Raw genomic sequence first — 21818 nt, forward strand, 5'->3', positions numbered from 1 at the left:
TTTGATTGACAGGTGGTTGATGGTTGAATGGTTTGGTAGATATATTCAATGGATAGGTGACTGCATGGAGGGATATGAGAATGGTCAATTGGGTGAATGGATGAATGAATGGACTGAAGAATACATAGCTGCATGGATGATTGATGGGTGATAGTTGGGTGGATGGATGATCGGATGTGTGACTCTAAGGGATAGTTGGATGGATGGATGGATTAATGAATGGATATATTTACACTGGGTTTCCATCTGGAACAGAGGGCAGAACTCTATTAAAGGTCATATAAATTGATATATTTCACTGTCTGTAAAGAAATATACTCTTCTTGAACATACTGTACATTTTGTGTATCCTCTGTTAATTGAAAAATATTGTATCTTTGTAAAGAAAAAAGTTTCTATTGTACTGCATCCTGCTGCAATGTAATTGCAATTTCACCATATTATAGAATGTATGGAGTCTGTATAAAGTACAGTCTGTCATTGTAATGTACATATTGCTTCATTGTGATAATATACATTTACAATATGAAATTTGCCATTGTGGTTTTTAAAAAAAAAAATGTAACCATAACTTGGAGGAACATGTGGCACTTGATGGTCAGAAATGAAGACTTTTTCCTGTGTGTTGTTACTTTTCTGTTGTAAAAGGAATGTTGTTGTCTGAGCAGGAAGACAGTCAGATCACAACTCTTGATAACAGCCACCATGCATTCAGAAGGAAAGCTAACATGGTGAAAGGACGTTGTTAGAATAATGGAACTGGAACAATGCTACAAACTTTTTTAAAACAAAAAAACAACATAAAAAAATAAAAGACTATTTTTCAGGTTTTGTCTGTCAACTGTTCCCCATTTGCTATTTCAAGATCTTAGAAAGTTTTTGCTTTGCAGTTTGTGCCATTAAAAAATCTAATTTGTGCCACTTATCCAGGGCCATGTCGCAGTGGCATTAGGCTGAGCAATGAAACCCAGACATCCTTCTCCCCAGCAGCGCTCATCAGCTCTTCGTGGGGGATCCCAAGGTGTTCCAAGGCCAGGACGTGCCAGAAACACCTCTAAAGGCAGGTATCCAAAAGGTATCCTGACCAGGTACCCAAACTACCTCTGCTGCCTCCTTTCGATGTGGGTGCAGCATCTTACTCCTAGTCTCCCCCAGATGTCTGAACTCCTAACCCTATCACCAAGGCTGAGCCCAGACACTGTCCAGAGAAAACTCTTTTCAACCACTTGTATCCATGTTCTCATTCTTTTGGTCATTACCCAAAGCTCATGACCATTGACTGATAAATTGAGAGCTTCACTTTCAGTCTGGATCGACGCTTAAACTCCTTCACTGTTATTGAATATTATTCATGAAATTTGCCATATTCTTAATGTCTACACAGAATTCTAAAACACAGCTGCGAGCCTGTTCAACATTCTGAATGCGTCAGCTTGTGTTTGACAGTCACGTGTGTTCCGCGCATCTGACGCAGGCGATAAGCTTCTATTTTAACCAACGCACACATCTAGACGAGACTTGTGATTGCTCATGAGTCACGCCGGCTTTGTTATATAATGCTGCAACCTGATTCATCTTTTTACGTCATTTTCTTCCATCTACGTGCATTAGTGTTTGATGTAAACCATGTGACACATTTGACTGTTTACTACCAAATACCATTTTTTCTCTGCAGTCATTATCCTCCAAAATATTTTATCTCCATTTTTAGTCTTGTTTTCTTATGAATATTTCAAAGCAGACAACTCTTTCAGAAGGACTAAATTATTAGCATTCATGTGCTGTAAACTCAACTTTTCTTTTTAGTGGCATTCAAGACATCAAGGGTATAATCATACCACAATTTCTTTCATGTTCGACTTTCTCTGTGCGTCAGTTTTCATTTCAGACCTATGAACAACAGCGTTTCATATGTGTTGAAACTGTGAATTAGGCGTTTCTGCGAGACAGCCCGGAATACATTGTTGCTTTCCTATCAGCTCGACAGATTTAACTGTACAGGCGGCTATACTCAGCAAGCACAGGCCCAGAGACTGAGAGAAGAAAGCACAGTGAGAATTGAAGAGATGTGATCTTTTTCCAACACCTCGCTGTGTTCTTTATCTCCCAGACAAGACTCGTGTCAAGAAAAGATGGGTGTTCAAATGAGATTTTATTAAAGTCTGTGCCAGCAGGCGGTGGATTCGCTCACCGTCTGAGAAGAATGCTCCCTGTGAGTCGCTGCAGCTTGTTTTATGATGATTTAAGACTATTAAAATGAAATGTAATTATTTATAGTTGGGTAAGAAAGGGGAAAGATATGTGAGGGGAGGAGGTGGAAAATCCAGACTGTATCTTCAGTCTGTTTTTTGCCGCGGACACAGCCATCAAGGTGATAAGTGTAAATGACTTTTCCGTATACGTTCAACTATGTGATGAAATACAGGCGTCATGAAAAGCCCTGGTGTATTTCTGTTCTTTTGTCAGTGATCAATGGCTCCTCAGGTATGGTGGAGCGGCGCCTCTGCATCATTACCATTCCTGCTGGGCCACTCCTCCCCCGTCAAGGGGAAGAGGACAAGCTATTAATGTTAGACTTAAAGCATAATGTATTCTCTCTGTCTGTGACTGGCGCTAACTTTTATATTTGCTTCCTACTGCCCCCTGATGAAACCATCATTTAAAGAGAGGAGACATGTGTTATAAAGTCTTAAATGCTCCAGATTGTCTGTCTGGTTTCAGAAGCTGACTGATTGTGGCTGTTTAATGTAATAACTACTTTGACCAAATAATGTTCCATTTTGTGATAAATGCAGTAGATTTTATAATAAAAAGGAATTTTATTGAAGATATAATGTCAGTATAACTACCAATGCAGGATGTTAGCAGTCAATACATTAGCTAATAGTTCACTGTCAACATATTTCATTTGTTTTTCCCGATTCCGTATTTAAGGGACAGGTGGCAAACTAAAGTCTGATCCGACGGCATCGCTCCGACACCGTTGTTCTCCTTTCGAAGTTCTGCGTCGAAGGAACATGTTGCTTGGGGGGTGACTGTGTGTGTGTGTGTGTGTGTGTGTGTGTGTGTGTGTGTGTGTGTGTGTGTGGTTTCAGAGGAGTCTCTATCTGTATCCTTGTTTATCTTCCGGTCACAGTAGCATGTAGCATTGCGCTATGTGCTCTAATAACAGAAAACACATACCTTTTGTTCATTATTAATAAATAAAGCAACTGCCGGAGGAACTGACGCTTTGACCGGACCAATCACAGCCCTTGCGGTCCACGTTGCCGTGACGCGTAGTTAGGATTTTCTCGAGGTGCACGCGGGTGCACGTCAGGATACGGCGTCGATCCGACGCAGAAGTATAAATCAGCCTTTAGCCCTCAAACTTTTGACAAGCACATGACCTGAAGCTGCTCTCTGAAGCTTCCTTCAGTTTTCCCACTGCACAGCTCAGTGTGCCCCGGACACGCCCACTTTTATTGGCAGCGAATTGTTGTTATTTTATGTTTTTTAATCTACTGTGATTGGATAATTCTGGCTGTCATTCATGCCCTCCCATCAGCTGCTGTCACTCAAACTCCTGCTGACGGTAGTTTCAGGAACTGACGTTAAAGTGGAGCCACGGAAATTAAAAAAGATTATTTAGTAATTTCTCTACAAAACATAATTTCACAAGACTTTAACTTGAAGACAAAAAGAGGATAAAACAGTTTGCACCGACTGGCTTCTGCAGCTACAGGTGATAAAGGACGAGCTGAGACCCGGAGCTTCTCCCACTGCTATTACGATAAACGGAGCTGGCTAGCTGGATTCAGTGTGAGTTATTCCTTTTATTGCTTTATCTGCTCGCTCATTTAAAGTGTCAGCAATGAAACGTTGTGGACATTGACAGGGGAACAAGACCTAAAACATCTCTCTGAAAAATGCAAACACTAAAGTAGCTGCAGCCATAAATACAAGTTTTTTTAGCAGGCTTAGCATTGCTGAGCTCTTTCTGCCATGTTTCACCACATCTGCCCACATGTGGCCCTCCTCTATGCCAAGCTCCACAAGAGGAATATAGATTCAGTCAGGACATACAAAAGATCAGGTAGTAACTCCATTCCTGTTATTAATATTGTAATGTGTTAAAAATACTTTATAAAAGACATAACGATGAAGTGTAAAAAACTCAAATTCATAAATGCAGGATAAGAAATGATGGAAGTAACTTTGACTGTTACAGTTAATTTGGGGTACATTTCATTATTAAAATAGAAAGTCAAAATAAGTTATGCTTAATCACAGCAGTGTATAGAGTTTAATGCGCCATCTATTGTCCTGTTTAGGTATTACAATAACTAACAGATTACAGTGAAATCAGGACTGAAAACACAATAACTAAAATATAGGTGGTGTCTCTTTTGAAGCATATTACCTTATTGGTAACTCAGCTTTAACTGCTGGTAACTTTAGGTGATGTGAGTGAAATGGGCATTTTATCAAATCTCATAATTTTTTATTCTTCTCTCTGTGGTCTGAGATACCATACTGGGACAAACAAGGGAGCATTATAGTGTGTAGTGTTTTTAGATAGGGTTTCCTTTCTTATTTTTATTTTTTTGCTGTGGTATTAAGTGGTGCTATGGTTTGTTTGACACTAACCCTAGGACCACCAACCATCAAACTGCGCCCCCCCCCCCCCCCCCAACATTTTTGTCACCAGCCGCCACTGATATATATATATATATTTGTGACACATTATTAAATTTCATGAAATGATTTATCCCCACTTCCTGTAAGCATAACACTGGCATATAAATATTGGTGGGTAACGTGTCAGCCTGTCAATAGGGAAGCTAATAACATTTACTTTATTATTGATTATTGTTTTTATTTTCTGTATTCACTGAGTGATCATTTTGTCTACAAATGGTCAAAAATACTGACCACAGTGCAAACTCAACCATATTCAGTTTTCAGTGCTCTCTTTCTTTTTTGTTTCAAATTGCCAATCTCCCTGAAAATTCTAGGGATTTCTTGTCCATGTTCATCTAAAAACTGAGGTTCAAAGTTCATTTTTTGCCTTCTTAAGACTGACTCAACTACAATATGGCTTCTCCCAGATAGAATTCAAAATCCTGCTCTTCACCTTCAAAGCTCTCCATAACCTAGCTCCTGTATACCTCAGTGAACTCCTGACTCCCTGCTCTCCCTCTCAGTCTCTCAGATCCTCCGACTGTAACTTCCTCACTGTCCCACGCACCAAACTGTCCGGTCCTTCAGTGCCATTGCCCCTAAGCTCTAAAGTTTTTATCAGCTGTTCATTGGGCTGATATTGACTATCTTAACTGATCTGGAGCAAAATTGTTCAGAGCTGATGGAGAATCTTGACTCAAAAACAAAAAAACAGAACTAATCAAAGCATTATCAGCTGTAGACTTGCCCTGTTTTTGATTTTCTTGACTGTCGGAAGCTAAATCTTGACTTTGGAAACAGCCACTAAGACCCTCTGTGTGAAATGTAAGCACACCAGGTGAAAATGTATGTTTATCCTGTAAGAAGAAACTGAATGACAGCTCAGTATTGCAGCAGCTGATGTTTCTCTGATAGGCAAAATAAAATCATTTTCTCTGCCTCACACTAAATATATTTATATGCTATAATTTGCTATTCCACATAAGTTTTGGGGGCAACAAAATTACATTTCAGAAAAGAATATCACCACAAGCTCTATTTAATAGTGGAGCTTTTGATCATATTACATGAACTTCATCAGCAGGCAATGATGTATGAGCAGTAAAATGTGTTGCTAGAAACTGAATCATTTATATTTGAGTTTTATTTTCTCAACTTGAGTAATTACATTAAGAACTAAATTCCAAATAAGGATAGTTAAGCTGAGCAATTTAAAAATATGTTAATGTTATGTTTTTGTTGTTTATTTCATTTGAAATGACATATGTGTGTTTGTTTGTTCTTCTCCATCACAACTTGCTCCAAATCAGTTCCTCTAAAAATAACCAGTAGTCACAATAAACATCTGATTCCAGCCTATTAATAGACTGATGTGTTCTTATACACACTCAAACACACACAGTACAAACACACACATATATATAGATACCAGACTAGTATGTATAGAGAAGCCAGATTGTAGTTGAGTCAGTCTTGCCCAGCAGCATAGAGAGGAGCTGAGAGGATAACATGGTGAATATCTAGTCAGAGACCCTCAGACAGACAGAGAAACATGTTGCTGCAATAACTTTGAAACCCACAGAAAGTGTGTGTGTATGTGCCATACCAATCAGCACTAATTTCCAAAGGTACAGACAGAATTTTTCGGCATATCTTTACATTCTTTGTTCAGGTCTCCGAGGCAAATATTATGAGACCTTTCACCACAGAGTTAACAAGCCTCTCCTTCTTGTGCTGATTTTCTATCTGCCACTCTAAAAAAAATCTCTAATATCATTAAAAGGTTTCTAATCAAACATTTGTAAATGCCAGTAGATGTTTTGGCAAACTAAGGGACCCAAGCTCAGGACACCAAAACGGGATTTGAAGAATTTATTCACAAAATGCAATGTGTGAGGATGGAGGCAGTCAAGGCAGTCACCAGGGAAAACATAAACCTCTTGCCTCTAGGGGTGATTCACAATACATCCTAAAGACCTGGTCATCTGAAATTGTGAAATTAATGAATAAATGAATTACAATGGAATGACTGCAATCAATGGATTCACTTATGGGGACATGGTTAATCCCTGGATCAATGTTTTGCGCAGGTGGTTGAGTGGTCAAGAGCGCACACCACATACACAGTGGACCCCAGTTCAAACCCCGGCCTTTGCTGCATGTCACCCCCCACACACCACCCCCCCACCCCACCCGTGATTTCCTGTCTCTCTACTGCTAATAAAGGTGTGTATGCCAAAAACTAAAAAAAGTTAATCCCTGGATACTGCACTCTAAAATGCCTTATTCATTCTCATGAAAGTTTCTCACTGGGTTCAAACTCTAAAGCAGTATTTCATCCTTGTGCTTTGGAGACCTCTGACAGAGCCAGCTGACATCCTGCTGGCTTCCTGCACACATGACGGCATGGACTTCTTGATGATGAGGCTCTTCCACATTTTATGAGGCTGAATAAATCAAATTCTGAGAAAGTCAGGGTGTAAAGAATGTACAATGATTGTGTGTGGGTCAGTGGGCATCACATGACTCTGCAATATCAATATGTAGCCACTTTATTATTATTAACACCAATTTGCACTGTTTTGCCTCGCAAAATTTTTTAACCTACTCTATTGGAGTATAAACTCCTCCACAAAGAGGCAGGATTTTTAGACAGTTATAGAGAGTAAGTTATACAAATAGGCTAGCTAGCCCGTCCTCAAGAGAAGAATTACAGTATAGTTCGGCAAAAACGACCTATAGTTACGCTGTCAGTGACAGACGCCATCTAGTGGTCATAGTAATTATGACATGTAGAAGTGATGATGCCAGATCACGTCATATAAGGTGACTTTATATTAATTATTTTCCTTATAAGGCGGATGTTAGTTTTGTGAATGGCTAGGTGGAGAGACGGCAAAACGTAGACTTAGGTGCAGGAAACTGCTGGTCACTTCCTGTTTCTAACTGAGAATAAGGACCATACCTACTGTACGATTGTTGTGTAGTTTATTGTTGCCATGACAACAAAGGTAGTCACATCTTAAAACATTATTTTAAAGTGGTGTGTAACAGTTTTGGAAAGCACTGAGAGAGGCAGCATGTTAGGAAAAAACTCTTATGGGTTGTTCTGGAGTGAATGGTTCAATCAGCCTATTGTTCAATTATGAGGATGTGCTGAAATAAGTTTATGTCTCTTATTGTCTTATAGGTCACCCAGATAACAAGCTAGATTACAAGATCACTGAGGTATGGTTCAATGTTCAGTTTTATTGTCATTATAAAAAACATGATTACACAATGAAATACAGTTGTTACACATCAATAATTATGAATAATTATCATCAATACATATCTCATTAAACATCATTTGGAAAGTGAGTTATTGTTGTAAGCATCATAGCCATGTTAGCTCCCACAGTTGATGTTTCTGTCCCTATGTTATATCCTTCTCTCCTACTTTTACATCCACTACATAAGTAAATTCACCAGCCAGATTTTGGTCTGACTGCAGTTTTTCCACCATGAGGCCAGCCTCAAGGCTTAAGTTTCTCCAACTGGTTGAGAGGTACAGCATGACAGATCCCAACTTTAAAACTCATTTTAGTTTAAGAGACTGTAAGAAGTTTGACATAATTCAGAGGAGCTAAGAGCTACTCACAATCATCTGTCAGCAGCTGCAGATGACAGTTGAATGGTATTACATTGTTTCATGTATGACATGGAGAGAATTGAAATAGGCCGTCTGCTTTTATCCAAATCTGTGATACAGTCTTTTAGCAGCTGTGTGAATAGTGATTTGTAGTACCATTTAGGAGGACCCCCCCAGCAGAATCCTTAAACACCACATGTGCACTTTGACATTTGTCTGATTCATCAAGTGCCTTCCTTCGTCTTACAGATAATGACTATAACACTGGCTGAACCACTGATTGTCTTCTTTGTATATTCGGAGGTCAGAACACCGCCCAGGCTGCTGCCTCCTACAAAGATGCAGATACAGAGAAGGCCCAAATTTCCATTGCAAACACAACTTCAGCTCTGCATTGCAGTCTTTCACAGTATTATCCAATTTCTACTCCAAATTGTCTTTATTGGTGTGAAGAAAATTATTCTTACCAAAGCAGTTCACATTATCCCAAAGCAAATATTAACTTAAATTCCCCATAGGAAGCAAAGTAACTGAGGTAAAGAGATACTGCAAAGAACATCAGTCAACATAATATGATGAAATACACGAGGAGACGTGCTGCTGATAGTCTGTTTCCCTCTGTGATGTAAAGTGACAGTTGTACAGAATGTAATGCGTGAGTACAAACGTGTGCTGATGAAGACATACGATGAAAAGAGAAAATTTTACATACTGTCAATTTGTGTGTCCCATGAGTCAACATCAGTGGAACAAGACGTCCTTGGTAGATGAGATCACTTTTGAAGGTCCAGCTCCCACGGATGACTGAATACTATAGAAGGTTATGTGAAAAATGCTGTAGAATATATGACAGTATTTATCCAGTGTGTCCCTCTGTGCCATACATAGAACAACCTGAACATTAATAAACCGTGTAACATTTTAGGATCATGATATACTTTTTACCAACAGATAAGCATAAAAAAACCTAGAACATTGCACAATTGTATATTTATGTTTTATTGTATATTTTATTTCATTTTATCTATTTTTATCACTTTCACAATTATGTCAGTTTTTGAATGTCTCCCTAGGGTGATCAATATAGATACCTTACCATAACTTAACTTAACATGTATGTACTGTATTAAAATAATATTCAAATTGTAAGGGACCTCCTTCCATATAATTTTCAATCAACACAAATCTTTGGTTTCAGTTAACTTAACATTTTTCACACTAATTAAACAAATATGTGAATTATATTTAAAATGTTATTATAGTTAAGTAATGTAATTATAATGTCTTAACAGCTCTGATTGGATGATTGTTTCTCCAAATGCACAAACTCTACTTAAACTGCTGATTAAATTGGAGATTCAGAGGTCTGGAACCAGTCTTGGGCAAAATATCCATTCTTATTTTAATATTTGAAATATCCTTCTTCAGAGTTTCTGATTCTGTATAACATCAGCACAACTAAACTTGATGATGCTCAAAGAGGTTGTTGTTGAAAAAGTGGGAGCGGTGACAAGCTGTGTTAGCATCTCCTGGAAAAAAATCAATGCTCACAACCTGACATACTGCCCCCCACTGGTAGTGTTTTTAGTTTCAGACATGTGGCAGATGTGATAGATAGAGTCACCATGCCCACTTAAATAAGAATATATTTAACCCTATATAACCCTAACCCTTAAGTAAACAAAGAAGTGAAAAAAGAGGCCTACTACACCCCAAACTTCCGTTTCCTTACCTATGCACCCCCCACTGACACACCTGTTCCTCCATTTTCACCAATCATCCACTAATCCACTAGATCTGTTGGATCCCAAAGTCCCTCATACAATAGTAGCATTGCATTGTTTAAAGTAAGACCTCCAAAAATGGCAACATCACAAAAAAAACATTCCAATAGAGCAACATACGTGAGGAGGCACATGATCAGACAGGTTTTAAACCAACCAACAGGTGCGCCACATCATCTAAATCACTATACGTAGAGGTAAAACTGCAAGTAAGTACACTCAAGATTTTGTCAAACATCCCACATTTGGAGAAAAAACAGCCTATATCACTGGTAAAATCAGCTAAAGAAAAAGTCTTTTACCACTTAATCTATTGCTTCTATATCTGGTATGGACAGTCTCCCTCTTCCTTCCTATGTATTTATATTTGTGTGTGTTAGGTGACTATGAGTCAAAGAGCACAGGACTGTGTTGGAAATATAAAGGTTTTAGGAAGTGTAGAGGGGACAAAGCTGCATAGAAGCAAGATAAGGTCTTGACAAAGCTTTGTTCTGCACAGCGAACCTCCTGAGGGCTGCATACAGAAAGACACACAGACATTGTGTGTGCGTGTGTGTGTGTGTGTGTGTGTGTGTGTGTGTGTGCGCGTGCGTGTGTGTGTGTGTGTGTGTGTGTGTGTGTGTGTCAGTAAGATGACTGGAGGAACGGTCCGACAGCCTCAGGAATGTGACAAGCATACTAAGGATTTCACAAAAGTCAAAGTAAAAGAAGAGAAAGAGAGGATGCTGCTACCCAGAGGACCAATATGGACATGTGTGCCTGTAGATCTTTTTAACTTTGTGTCTGTCTGATTGCACCATTGTGTGTGCGTGTATATATATATATATATATATATATATATATATATATATATATATATATATATATATGTGGGTTTGTGTGTGTGTTTGATCATGTAATGTGACAGTCGTATCTCTATTGTTAACAGAAACCAGTGCCCTCACAAGGACAAAGAGATGAGTGCCTACATCCTCAAGCAGCTAGTTTAGGATTCGGGTTTGCTCTGAGAGTTAAGATTAGAACTGTGATTAGTTAAGGTTAATGGTCAAAGTGGTGGGAATCCTCTTGCTTACCTAATTTGACACAGTTGTAGCTAAAACAGGATTTTGCATCAGATTATATCATAGTGTTATTGTTTAAAAGATTAAACATTAATTAAAATTTGGGACATCAGAAATGCATTATTCCAAATGTTGCACCAGTTCTATCCACAAGGACACAACCAACTTATCCCATGCTGGCTAGAATGTTGCTGTGTAAATTATGACTATATCAACATGCAGACTATATCTGGATGCTTAATCTGTATAATGACATCTGATCAAATTTAACGTAGGCCTGTCACAATAATTATCGACTTATTGTACAATAAAAAAATTATCCGTATCATTATGCATATATGGACTCATCGTAAGATACATGGACATGACGTTGATCATTTTTTTGACTTCAGTATTGCCACACTTCACATTAGCAGCTAAGAGGCTATTCATGTCACATTGGCTAAGCAAGTAGTGTCCTCCATTCCTCACTGTGTAAGTCCTGAGTGGAGACTGCAGAAGAATTAAAGGTAAATAACTCAAACACCCAAACATAAGGGGGGACAGTTCAGCGCACTTGACGTCATCTCCACATGATGTGTTGTTGAGATTTGACAAGTGTGAGCTTTGGCTTCACTGTGAACCTCTGGGACCTACAGTTACCTACAGTATAAAACCTCTCTCTACAGTCAATCAATCAATCAATCAATCTTTATTTGTATAGCGCCAAATCACAACAAAGTTATCTCAAGGCACTTTACACATAGAGCAGGTTCTAAACCGAACTCTTCAGGTTTTAACTTTAAAGAGACCCAACAGGGTTTGCACAGACCATCAATGTATTATGAAGAATTGGATACTGCGTTCACTCCTACGAAAGTTGTTTGGTGGAGCTTTGGTCAAGCCATGTCAATCTGCTTTTCGTGCTTGCTGACTCCCAGTTGGCTCCTTGTTGACTTGGATGGGATAATATAATTCAATCATACAGACTTTCAGAGATCCAATCCTGATTAGATGTAGATTGAGATTCATCATGCTAAATTCTGAATTAGGGGCTTAGGAAATGAACAGAGAAAACACAAGGTTCTGCCAAGTATCGTAACACAAGGGTGGATTTATACTGTATGTATGTATGGGTCTAACCTAAGGCATAGGGGCTGCTGTCTGACTGAATTCATCACAATGCTGGGAAAACAAAAGCTGGTTCACAGAGCTCATAGCCTTTCAGAAATCATGCTTTATTCTTTCTCACAAACCCCCCTGTGGAAATGTGTTCTTCACCTCCTCCCTTTAGTCTGAGTGGTGAAAGCCAAGCATCTCCTGCATATACTCAGGGTTCAAACACCGACGGGGTAGAACCCTATTGTTTCTGTTGCAATGATTTTTCTCTGCTAGAAGTTTCTGAGGCTCAACAACCAGCAAAAGTCTTACACCAACCAAATTCAATAGGTGGGTCCCTCTAGAGGATAAGCGGCAAATACAATGAACAAATGAATGAATTTCCACAAGTCTTCATTCAAATGCAACCAAAATTATTACATTTTCTATTATGCCAAATGTCTGATAAAACTTCACCAAAATCTTTGACAATAGATCTGAGATTAGTAGATTGAAGTGTGACCCCCCCCCCCCCAGAATTGTATCACCAACATTTTGGCTGTTGTAAGTGTATTAAGTGGAAACAGACTAAATGACCCTGGTGTGGCACATGTGATGCCATTACCTCATGTCATCAGGAGGTGTGTGGTAGATCATGTGTTCCCAGAGATGCAGGCAGAAAGTCACCTCCTTTTGGGAGACAAACTTCATGGATTCAAATCCCAGGGCTTACAATCCAAATTTGCCTTATGATCAATTCAGAAGTCAATCAATCTGTAATTTTGTGCTTTTTGAAGCCTGAAACCTGCTCATTGCTGCTCATGGCTTTAATTTTGGCCGATTGAGCTGCTTCCTTCTGTTGAGTGGGAAAAGGTTTGAACCCTCTGATTGCCGCTTGCAGCTATATTCTATTATTGATAGGGTAGCTGTGCTGATACACCTACTTCTGAGCAGTGTTACAGTCACCTGAATGAATGCGGCAGAGCAGGTTGCCTCAGAAGCAGCAAGAGAGTGATTCATATAGGTATGAAACAAAGACTCATGATTCTGTAACAGATGCTTTTCAATAAAATGAAAGGTTTATTTAACATGCTGTTATTTTAGGAATACCAGTAGAGCAGATAACATTCAGTACCATGGGTACTTTTATAATATACTTGAGACACCACACGTCTCTAGGGGAATATTATACAGACAGTAGCACCTCACGTAAATATAAAATCAATATAAAACAGAAACAATACAGTGCAGTGGCCGAGGAGTATATTATTATTGGAATAATTTTGAATATTTTATTGATTTTTTCAGGCTCAGCAAAATAACATGTGGCTTGTTCTACTGTGGAACGTACAGGAAGAAAATTAGACAGGTCCGCAGAGGAAATGTCAGGTTATTTGGAAAGCAGTGATTCTGAGCAATGCTTTCTAATAATCTTGAGAAATATGCCTTTGGGTCATGATAGAAAATGCCAAAAGGTTTTAGACTTTCTTTTTTTATTTTAATAGTTTTCCAGATTTTGTAGTTGAACTATCTGGGATATAAATTCCACAGTTTATCTCTGTAAAGTAGACGAACCCCAGGCTGCACATATTGCCTTCTGACTACTGGTAAACTATATTAAACTGACATTCAGTTTCTCTAAATGTCAGTTACCATGGTGCTGCTGTAACAAAATACAAACAAAACTCTTGTGGTAAATGCTTCCTGATCAGTTATATGCCACACTGAGCAGAAAGCTCCTCCTTTCTTTTCTTTACACCAGCATAATCTTGCACAAGGCATTTAACTGATGAATTCTGTTCTTTTAATTTATCTTATTGAGCTTTAGGTAGGTCTCAAGGCCCACACGCTGGTTATACAGTCTGAGAAGGAGTTGTATTGTAGCGACACAAAGCCAAGAAGCTAAAAAAGTTTATTTATTTTTCTCTCTGAAAATAATCTTAATATTTCCCACAGCACCTGAAGGTAGCAGGCCTGGAGATCAGACGCTGCACGCATCGTGATTTGAATAAGACGACCAATCAGCGGCCACGCAGGACGGAAGCGCCTGTTCTGGCCAATCAGCGCTCGGCTCCGTTGTTCGCCTTGCTTTTTGAATTGAGCAGTAACAGCAGGCTGACACCTTCTCTGTGCTGCCATCTACTCCATTAGCTGTCAACAAACTAAAACAGCGACGAATCGACAACTTGGACTATCTTCACGCATCAAGTGCAACATGCATTACTATCGGACTTGAGACAGAATGGAAACATGTTACTGATTTTTTAAACAGCGTTTTGGACCGAAAGCAAACTCCCGTCGTGATTGTATTGTTGACTTAGTTGCTTGAAAGCTAGCTAAGTTAGCAGGAGAGCGTCTGTAACACAGGTTAACTGGTTAAGCAGCCAGTCTAGCTCTGCTAGTTACAACTTTTTGTCATTCTCCTATCTGTGGTTCCAGCCAGCAAAGCGGTAAGTTGAACTTTTTGTTATGTATTTTAATAGTGTCGTTAAAAACGCACCCCCACTAGACAATTAGTGTTAGACGTTGGCCACCAGCAGGTTAATGACGTAAAGCAAAGGGAATGTTGTGCCGTGATAAAATAAGCAAATTTTACCTGGGTTTAAATAAAGTTGAGTACAAACTTAAATTCTCCTCTTGGCCTACTCATTTAAGACATGCAGTTATTATGTCCTTAACGTGATAAGAAACGTGTCTCAAGAGCTCGTGTTATGTAAAGCGTCTAACCTAATTAGCTTTGTTTGTAAGTAACACCTCACTTCATTACTAGTTTGACTCTATGATGCTTTTTGTCCTCTTTAGCAATCATAACTGTAAATACTGCAGAGCTTTAACCTGAGGATTACTGTCTTAATTAATCTCTGTTTGTTTAGAGAAGGGGTGTCAACATACGTCTCCGAGCCAGAACCGGCCAGACAAGGCGTCTAATCCGGCCCACTGGATAACTTTGTAAAGTATGATGCCAGATTTCAGGAGCAAGTTAAACTGTGAGGAGTCATGTAAAATGCTGCTTTAGAGGGGGTTTCCACCCTGACAAGTAATACATATTGTCTGCAAAACAATGAAGACTTATTTTGGTCATATTTATATTGAACATTGTGCAAAATGTTGTCAATCAGGAGCATCTGTTCAAAGTAATCAATAAAGGGCTGAGACATAATATTGAAATGACACCCATTTTTCATCTTAAGCTGTTCTGTTATGCTGTTTTGTAGTGATGGTTTATTATAGTCAAGTTATATTGTATTTTATTATACAATGGTTTTACTGGTTTGGCCCACTTGAGATCAAACTAGGCTGTATGTGGCTCCTGAACTAAAATGAGTTTGACACCCCTGGTTTAGAGTGTGTTGTATGGCTGCAGTTATGTAAACAACAAACAGATGGAAAGTTTCAGTATAAACTTTAAATCCACCTTACATACATTTTTGTAATTTTTTCCCCCCCACCAAAGTTATCTTCGTTCACAAATACATGGCAGTCTCCTGAGGTGAATTATCAGATTGAGGGCAGTATTTGTGTTTGAAGTTTGTTTTTTTCTGTTGCTTTTAGTTTGACAGTTGTCACCCTGTTCTTCCTCTTTGCTATGCTTTATCTCTCTCTCTAACTTTTGATAGTTTGGACAGTTCGGAGCCTCCCCAGCTTCTCACCATGGCTGACAGCAGCATAGTGACTTTAGGGACAGCTCGGAGTCTGCTGGTGGATTCTTCAGTCTATGATTCGAGGATCGCTGAAACCACTAAGGACCATGTATTTCTGGGCATGGCATGTGAAGACGGGGAAGGTCAGTATGCAGGGATCACCATCTTTTTTTGTTTTTTGCTTTTCTTCCTCCACTTTTCTCTAAATATACAAACCATCATCTGATACCCCTGTAAAAGAGACTGGAGATACACTTTATGTGATCCTCAGTTACAGTGAAGATATAATATAATTAGGCATGGACAAAATACCACCATAACACCTCAATACAATGAACTACATACAAACTTCTGACACCTCTCTACAACAGTTTCCATAAAAACGGACCATTCTAACCTTCACGAAGATCAGTGCTTTTTAGATGAGACTGCTTTAGTTTCAGCAAGGTGTTTGATCCAGGATTGTCTATCAGGTCGGTTGGCAGCAGGACAAATGCGCCTATTAATACTTTTCTTTTTTAGTAAACCCCTTTGATTCACTAAGGTGATATTGTTTTATCATTATATGGATTTCTGTCTTTGCATTTTACTTGAACACGATCATCAAAGAAGTTTAAAACTTAGAAAGCCATATCAATTAGCTCACTTATTTAAATTCATTGTCAAAAGCAGTTATGACATTCAAAGTTGACTCAGAACTGGAGTTACATTGAGTTTATTTCTTCAGGTCATTTCTCCATGTAAACATGAGTGAATAGGAGATAACTGCCTCATTCTAGAGCATAGCTTAGATCAGACTCAGCTCTCTCTGTGAACTGTAAAAAAGACACTATCTTGTGTAAATATGAAAATGGCAGACATTTCTGTTAAATGTCATCTTTGGTCTAGTGTACAGACTCCACACTGCCACAGTTTCTAGATTGTTTGGCTGAATCCTGCATCCAGAGCTGAGATGGGACATTTCAACACATCACTCATCTGTTTACAAACGGGCCAAAATGCTGCCGCTAAGCTCCCAATCAAGTCCCCGAAAAGTCTCATCGAACACCAATCCTGATGTCTTTATACTGGCTTCACATTCAATTCAGAATCCAGTTGAAGATCCATGTAATCACAGTCAGACACCTCCTGCCTACGTTAAAGAGTTACTGAAGCCATAGAACACCAGTAGCAATGTGAGGTGTTGGGGTCAGGGCTTGTTAGTTGTTCATCACTCCAGGCTCAAGACTAAATGAGTTGTGCAGTGTTAAAGCAAGCAGATAATAAATAAATTACATTTCTAAAATGACAGTAGGACTTTAATCAGGATCTGTGGATGTTCAGCGGTGAGTGACAGTGTGTCAATCTATAACATTAGCTAACATCAGCTCAACAATCAAATAGAATCACTTTGAATAACATTTGATACCTTCAGCCTTCCAGATGTTGGTCATTATTTCCAAAATTAGACAACGAAACGTGGCAATTATCACTAAATATGATTCCACTTTTGAAGGTAATGATTGGAATAATGAAAAAGTAATTGGACTAGAAGTAATTAAATGTGATTTATAGTAAGTTAGTTTGGCTTTAAAGTGTCTAAAATACTGTCTAATATCATTTTAATAGCATTCTGTGGCATGTGCCAGGTGTGCAGTTTTAACAGCATGTTGACTGACCCTCTTGGATAGAGTAGTGACCCCCTAGTGGTAGAACTAATAGGTCCATTTGACCCCCACCACAGACAGTCCTGCCCCAACACAGTTGTTAGCATGAAATTATGAGAATTTCTTTGCAAAACAAAGTAACTGTTTTTTTCCTTTCCTTCTTAATGAGTGATGGATGTCTGTTATGTTGCTGTCAGTCAAATTGGAAAAACTCACATCACCTCCCAGAGAGGACCTGATCCTTGATCTGTCTCTATCCCAGTTCTTTGTCTGTTTATCTAATTCCCCCTTTCCTAAAGTGTTCTCTCTCTCTCTCTCTCGCTCTCCCTTCCTTTCAGATATGCTGCCAAAAGTGGAGACCCGGGTTGTTCTGGTGGGAGAAGCGGGGAGAAATGGAGCTCTGGTCAAAGCCCTGCAGGTACATCATAACTCTATTAACCCTGAAGCTCCTCTGTGGTCCGCTGGCTTCTATTAATGGAGCAGGCCTCCTTAGATCTGAGCTTGTCAACATAAATGCTGTTGCATGTTTGATATGTGGGACACACAAACTGTGTTTTGAAGGGTGCTGATTCTTCTGGGTTAAAAGCTGTCAGTAGATAAGAACTGTGTTGACTGTCGGTGAAAGTTGTCAGAATATCTGGGAGTGATATTTGAGGATTCAGTATTTCATCCAGATGTTGTCTCATGTGGGGAATGCCTCTGAAATATTAAATCATGTATTTCCTACTGGCTGCTGAAGAATATCATTTGATTACTTGGCTCTGTATTCTTATGAGGAAGGACCTACTTCCTTTCAGGCGGATATGTTGTTTGAAATGAAATGCATGGCTGCACAAATACTGTGGTGACATTTTCAGCAGTATTTTAGATGTTTAATTTGAATCATGTGAAATGGTTGTGGTTTTACCTCACCTCATGATTATGATGTCTGCAGTACATGCCAGTGTAACTATGTCATTTCAGTCTGACTTCATTTGTTGACAGAAGGTTTGGCTGAGCGAAGTTTTGTTCTCTCAGCTTTAAGCCAGGCTAACTGACCTAAATTCAGCGCAGTCTTTTTAATTGGATATGCCAGATATGATCACAAGGGTGACGATATTTATGTATCTGAGTCTTTGTTCACATCACTCATTCCTACATAATATTAGGAAAGCTCTTTGGTAACTAGGCACAGAGTTCAATATCATTTTTAAAATGTTTAATTTATTGCATTTAAAGACACAGAGCTGACCTCACAGCAGGAGCATCAGCTGATTCAACATTTTGTCTTTTATATATAAATAACAGTTCTCTAAATACAGATAAAACAAGTACATTACATATAGAACAAAGCAATATTATGAAAACAAAAAAATATAACAGCATAGATGTCGAAAATAGTGTGTGTGTGTGTGTGTGTGTGTGTGTGTGTGTGTGTGTGTGTGTGTGTGTGTGTGTGTGTGTGTTTCAGTTCCACAGTTACAACAATTGAGAAAGAAGGGAATAACGTAGGACCTAATCCAAATGACAGATGAACTTTTTGCCTCATCGTTAGGGCTGAATATTAGTACTTGAAGGTATTCGCTGAAATAAATTGATACCAAGTAGTATAGAAATGTCTCCTGGTAAACGATACCTGCTATCGATCCTTTTTGCACCCAGAGCTAGAAAATATGACTATTTGTATGGACTTGATCGCAGCCAATCAACACGTGTTCATCGATTTAATGCAACATGTGATTGGTCCACTGCCACAGCAACTACAACCCATCTGTGGTGGTGAGTTTGAGTTAGCAGCTTAGCAGTTCAGCGGGCAAGATGCTTCCTAAAAGCTCTAAAGTGTGTCTACACTACACGCCTGTTACACTGATAAAAGATAAAGCACTACATGTGGAATGGGTATCCAGTGAAGTACTGAGTTGGTATCAGTGTCACTTTAAGGGTTGGATTGGTACTGGTATCATCATATTTTTTAAATGATCCCCAGCCTTTAACTTCAAATAATCCCATAAAGACGTTAATACTGCTTCTCACAGCTACAAAGCACCATAGCAGGCTGTATACATGATTACATGTCTCTGATAACACTCCAGACTGAGTTACAGTTAAATGTATGGGAGAACGACAGGATTTACCCCATAGTAATGGATCTGGGACGTGATGATGTTATGTTTGACTCAGCATCTTTAGCTGTGGTGTTTTGGTGTTTTTATAGCTGCTGCATACAGGAAGGCGTAGCTACATTAAAGACCACCAGCTGTACATTTCTTTATGTTTAGCCGACTGAGCTTTATTCCCTATTTCAGTAACATTGTCAAGTTTATTTAGGAGTGAAATGCACACGCACACACACACACACACACACACACACACACACACACACACACACACACACACACACACATATATACCTTCCTGTCTGTGCAGATAAGGCTTGCTTATACTGGTGTCTGGGTGTAATATTTGGAAACCTACAGTATAAAAGTGTAGCTCCTGCATAGAAATGAGTCTTGTGATTTTTGGTTAACTGCCGGCGGTTGCAGCCTGTGTGTTTACATCCCCTCTCTGACTTTCATAGTATGAGCCCACCAGGGATTATCAGCTCACAACACCACTCCACTTCAGTCTGAGGGCTTCTCATCGAGTGTTTGTTTGTGCTTAATTAACACAGGCCAAAAGAAAATGATTCCATTCCCAGTTTTCTTACTACACTGATGAGAAGGAAATGTGATTATTGAGGATGTGAACTGAACTGAATGTGGGCAGGACACCAACAGCAGACTACTGGAAAGGGAAATTGTTGATGTTGTGTCATGGTTAGGACTGAGGATTGTTAAAAAAAAAAAAGAAGGATCGATTGCAGGTATCGTTTGACAGGAGACGTTTTGATATTACTCGGTATTGATTGATACCTTTTTTTTTTTTTTTTTTTTTAAAGGTATTGAGTACTAGCCCTAGTCATGATTGGTGAGGCCATCTGCATTAGGGCCGAACTGGTTATCAAACATCTGTTACAAAGATATGTATGGAGGCATGATTTATTACAGTTTAACAATGAACTGTATCGTATAAAATAACATCAGTGCACTGACACATTAAATATCATGTATCTATTAAACTCGAATTAAAAGTAAGGATAAAATGTACAAAAATGTTAGTGAATATTAGAAACCAGCTACACAGATACCGATATATCTGTCATGGAGTAATATTGGCTGAGAAATATATTGGTCAAGGTCTGGTGTCAACTATATCATCAAGTATCTGTCTAAGGATCAAGTAGATCCACGACCCACCAACACTGTGTTGTTTCAGAGGCACAATATGTTCAGTCAAATTCATGGATTTTTAGCAATAAGATCTTAATTAGTGAAATTAGTGCTTGGCTTTGGTCAGTCTGTGTCGTTCTGACTCATTCTGCATCTGTCCCAAATGCTGGCCTCAGTTTTGAAGCTATTGCTGCGCTTGAAGCCTGCAAAGCCAAGTGCACTTTGGACTGTTTAAAAAAATACAGTTAGTCATCAGGGTTTTCTGTCAGCACTATCGGCTCATATAAAAGTAATAGTTTACTTTCATGTTGGTTTTTTATTATATTTCTATTACTCTTGCACTTATTCACATTCTTGCATTGAATTATATTACTGCTGTCCTTGCCTTGCTTGTTCAATTCCTAATTTATAAAGAAGTAAAGAAGATTTAAGGCAGATAATTGCTCAAAGCAGGCATGTCCAAACTATTCCATAAATGGCAGTGTGCCTGAATGTTTTTATTCCAACCAATCAGGAGCACACGATTCGACCAATCAGCTGTTTTAAGATTGAGATCAGTTGATTAAATGAGTCATGCCTGTTGTGCATCTGCTTGGTTGGAATGAAAACCTGCAGCCACATGACCCTTATGGTTTATGGTTTTGACATGCCTGGTATTGTAAAGTGGTATGATAAATATTAGCATCAATACAGGGCTCTGATAGTGAAAAAGCTGCATATATATCTATCACTCACGCAACACTGGCAGCTGCTGGCTAAAGGTGACATACACCAAGATAACAATCTTACAATTTCACTGCATGTCCCAATGTGCGAGACATGTCTAAGAAAGCCTCGCTTGCCATTTGTATCAAACTATGATGTCAATTTCGAGACCTATCACATGTCAACACTTGTGTGCCGCTCTCATGTTTTAAAATATAGCAAACACAATACGGTTTGGCTTTGCCCCAGCATTTTTATGCATTGGAAACCCTGCAAAATAAGAGCAAAATGAGCGTTTCATGTCATATTCGTATTGATAGCAGGAGTTGCATTGGAGGGACTTTTTGTACTCTCTTTGGTGTC

At 38.9% G+C, this 21818-nt stretch overlaps 1 protein-coding gene across 4 annotated transcripts in view; it reads left to right on the forward strand.

The window, feature by feature from the left end:
- Window positions 1-14367: 14367 nt before the first annotated feature.
- Window positions 14368-21818, forward strand: part of ect2 (epithelial cell transforming 2) — a 46259-nt gene continuing 38808 nt past the window's right edge. For all 4 annotated transcript variants that reach the window (XM_053321657.1, XM_053321659.1, XM_053321658.1 and 1 more), the window contains exons 1-3: window positions 14368-14665; window positions 15833-15999; window positions 17841-17920. In XM_053321657.1, the coding sequence (XP_053177632.1) occupies window positions 15867-15999; window positions 17841-17920 (213 nt within the window). In that variant the 5' untranslated portion in view covers window positions 14368-14665; window positions 15833-15866. The remainder of the gene's footprint in view (window positions 14666-15832; window positions 16000-17840; window positions 17921-21818) is intronic.

The sequence above is a fragment of the Scomber japonicus genome, chromosome 7, assembly GCF_027409825.1.
Source record: "Scomber japonicus isolate fScoJap1 chromosome 7, fScoJap1.pri, whole genome shotgun sequence".
Lineage (NCBI taxonomy): Eukaryota > Metazoa > Chordata > Actinopteri > Scombriformes > Scombridae > Scomber > Scomber japonicus.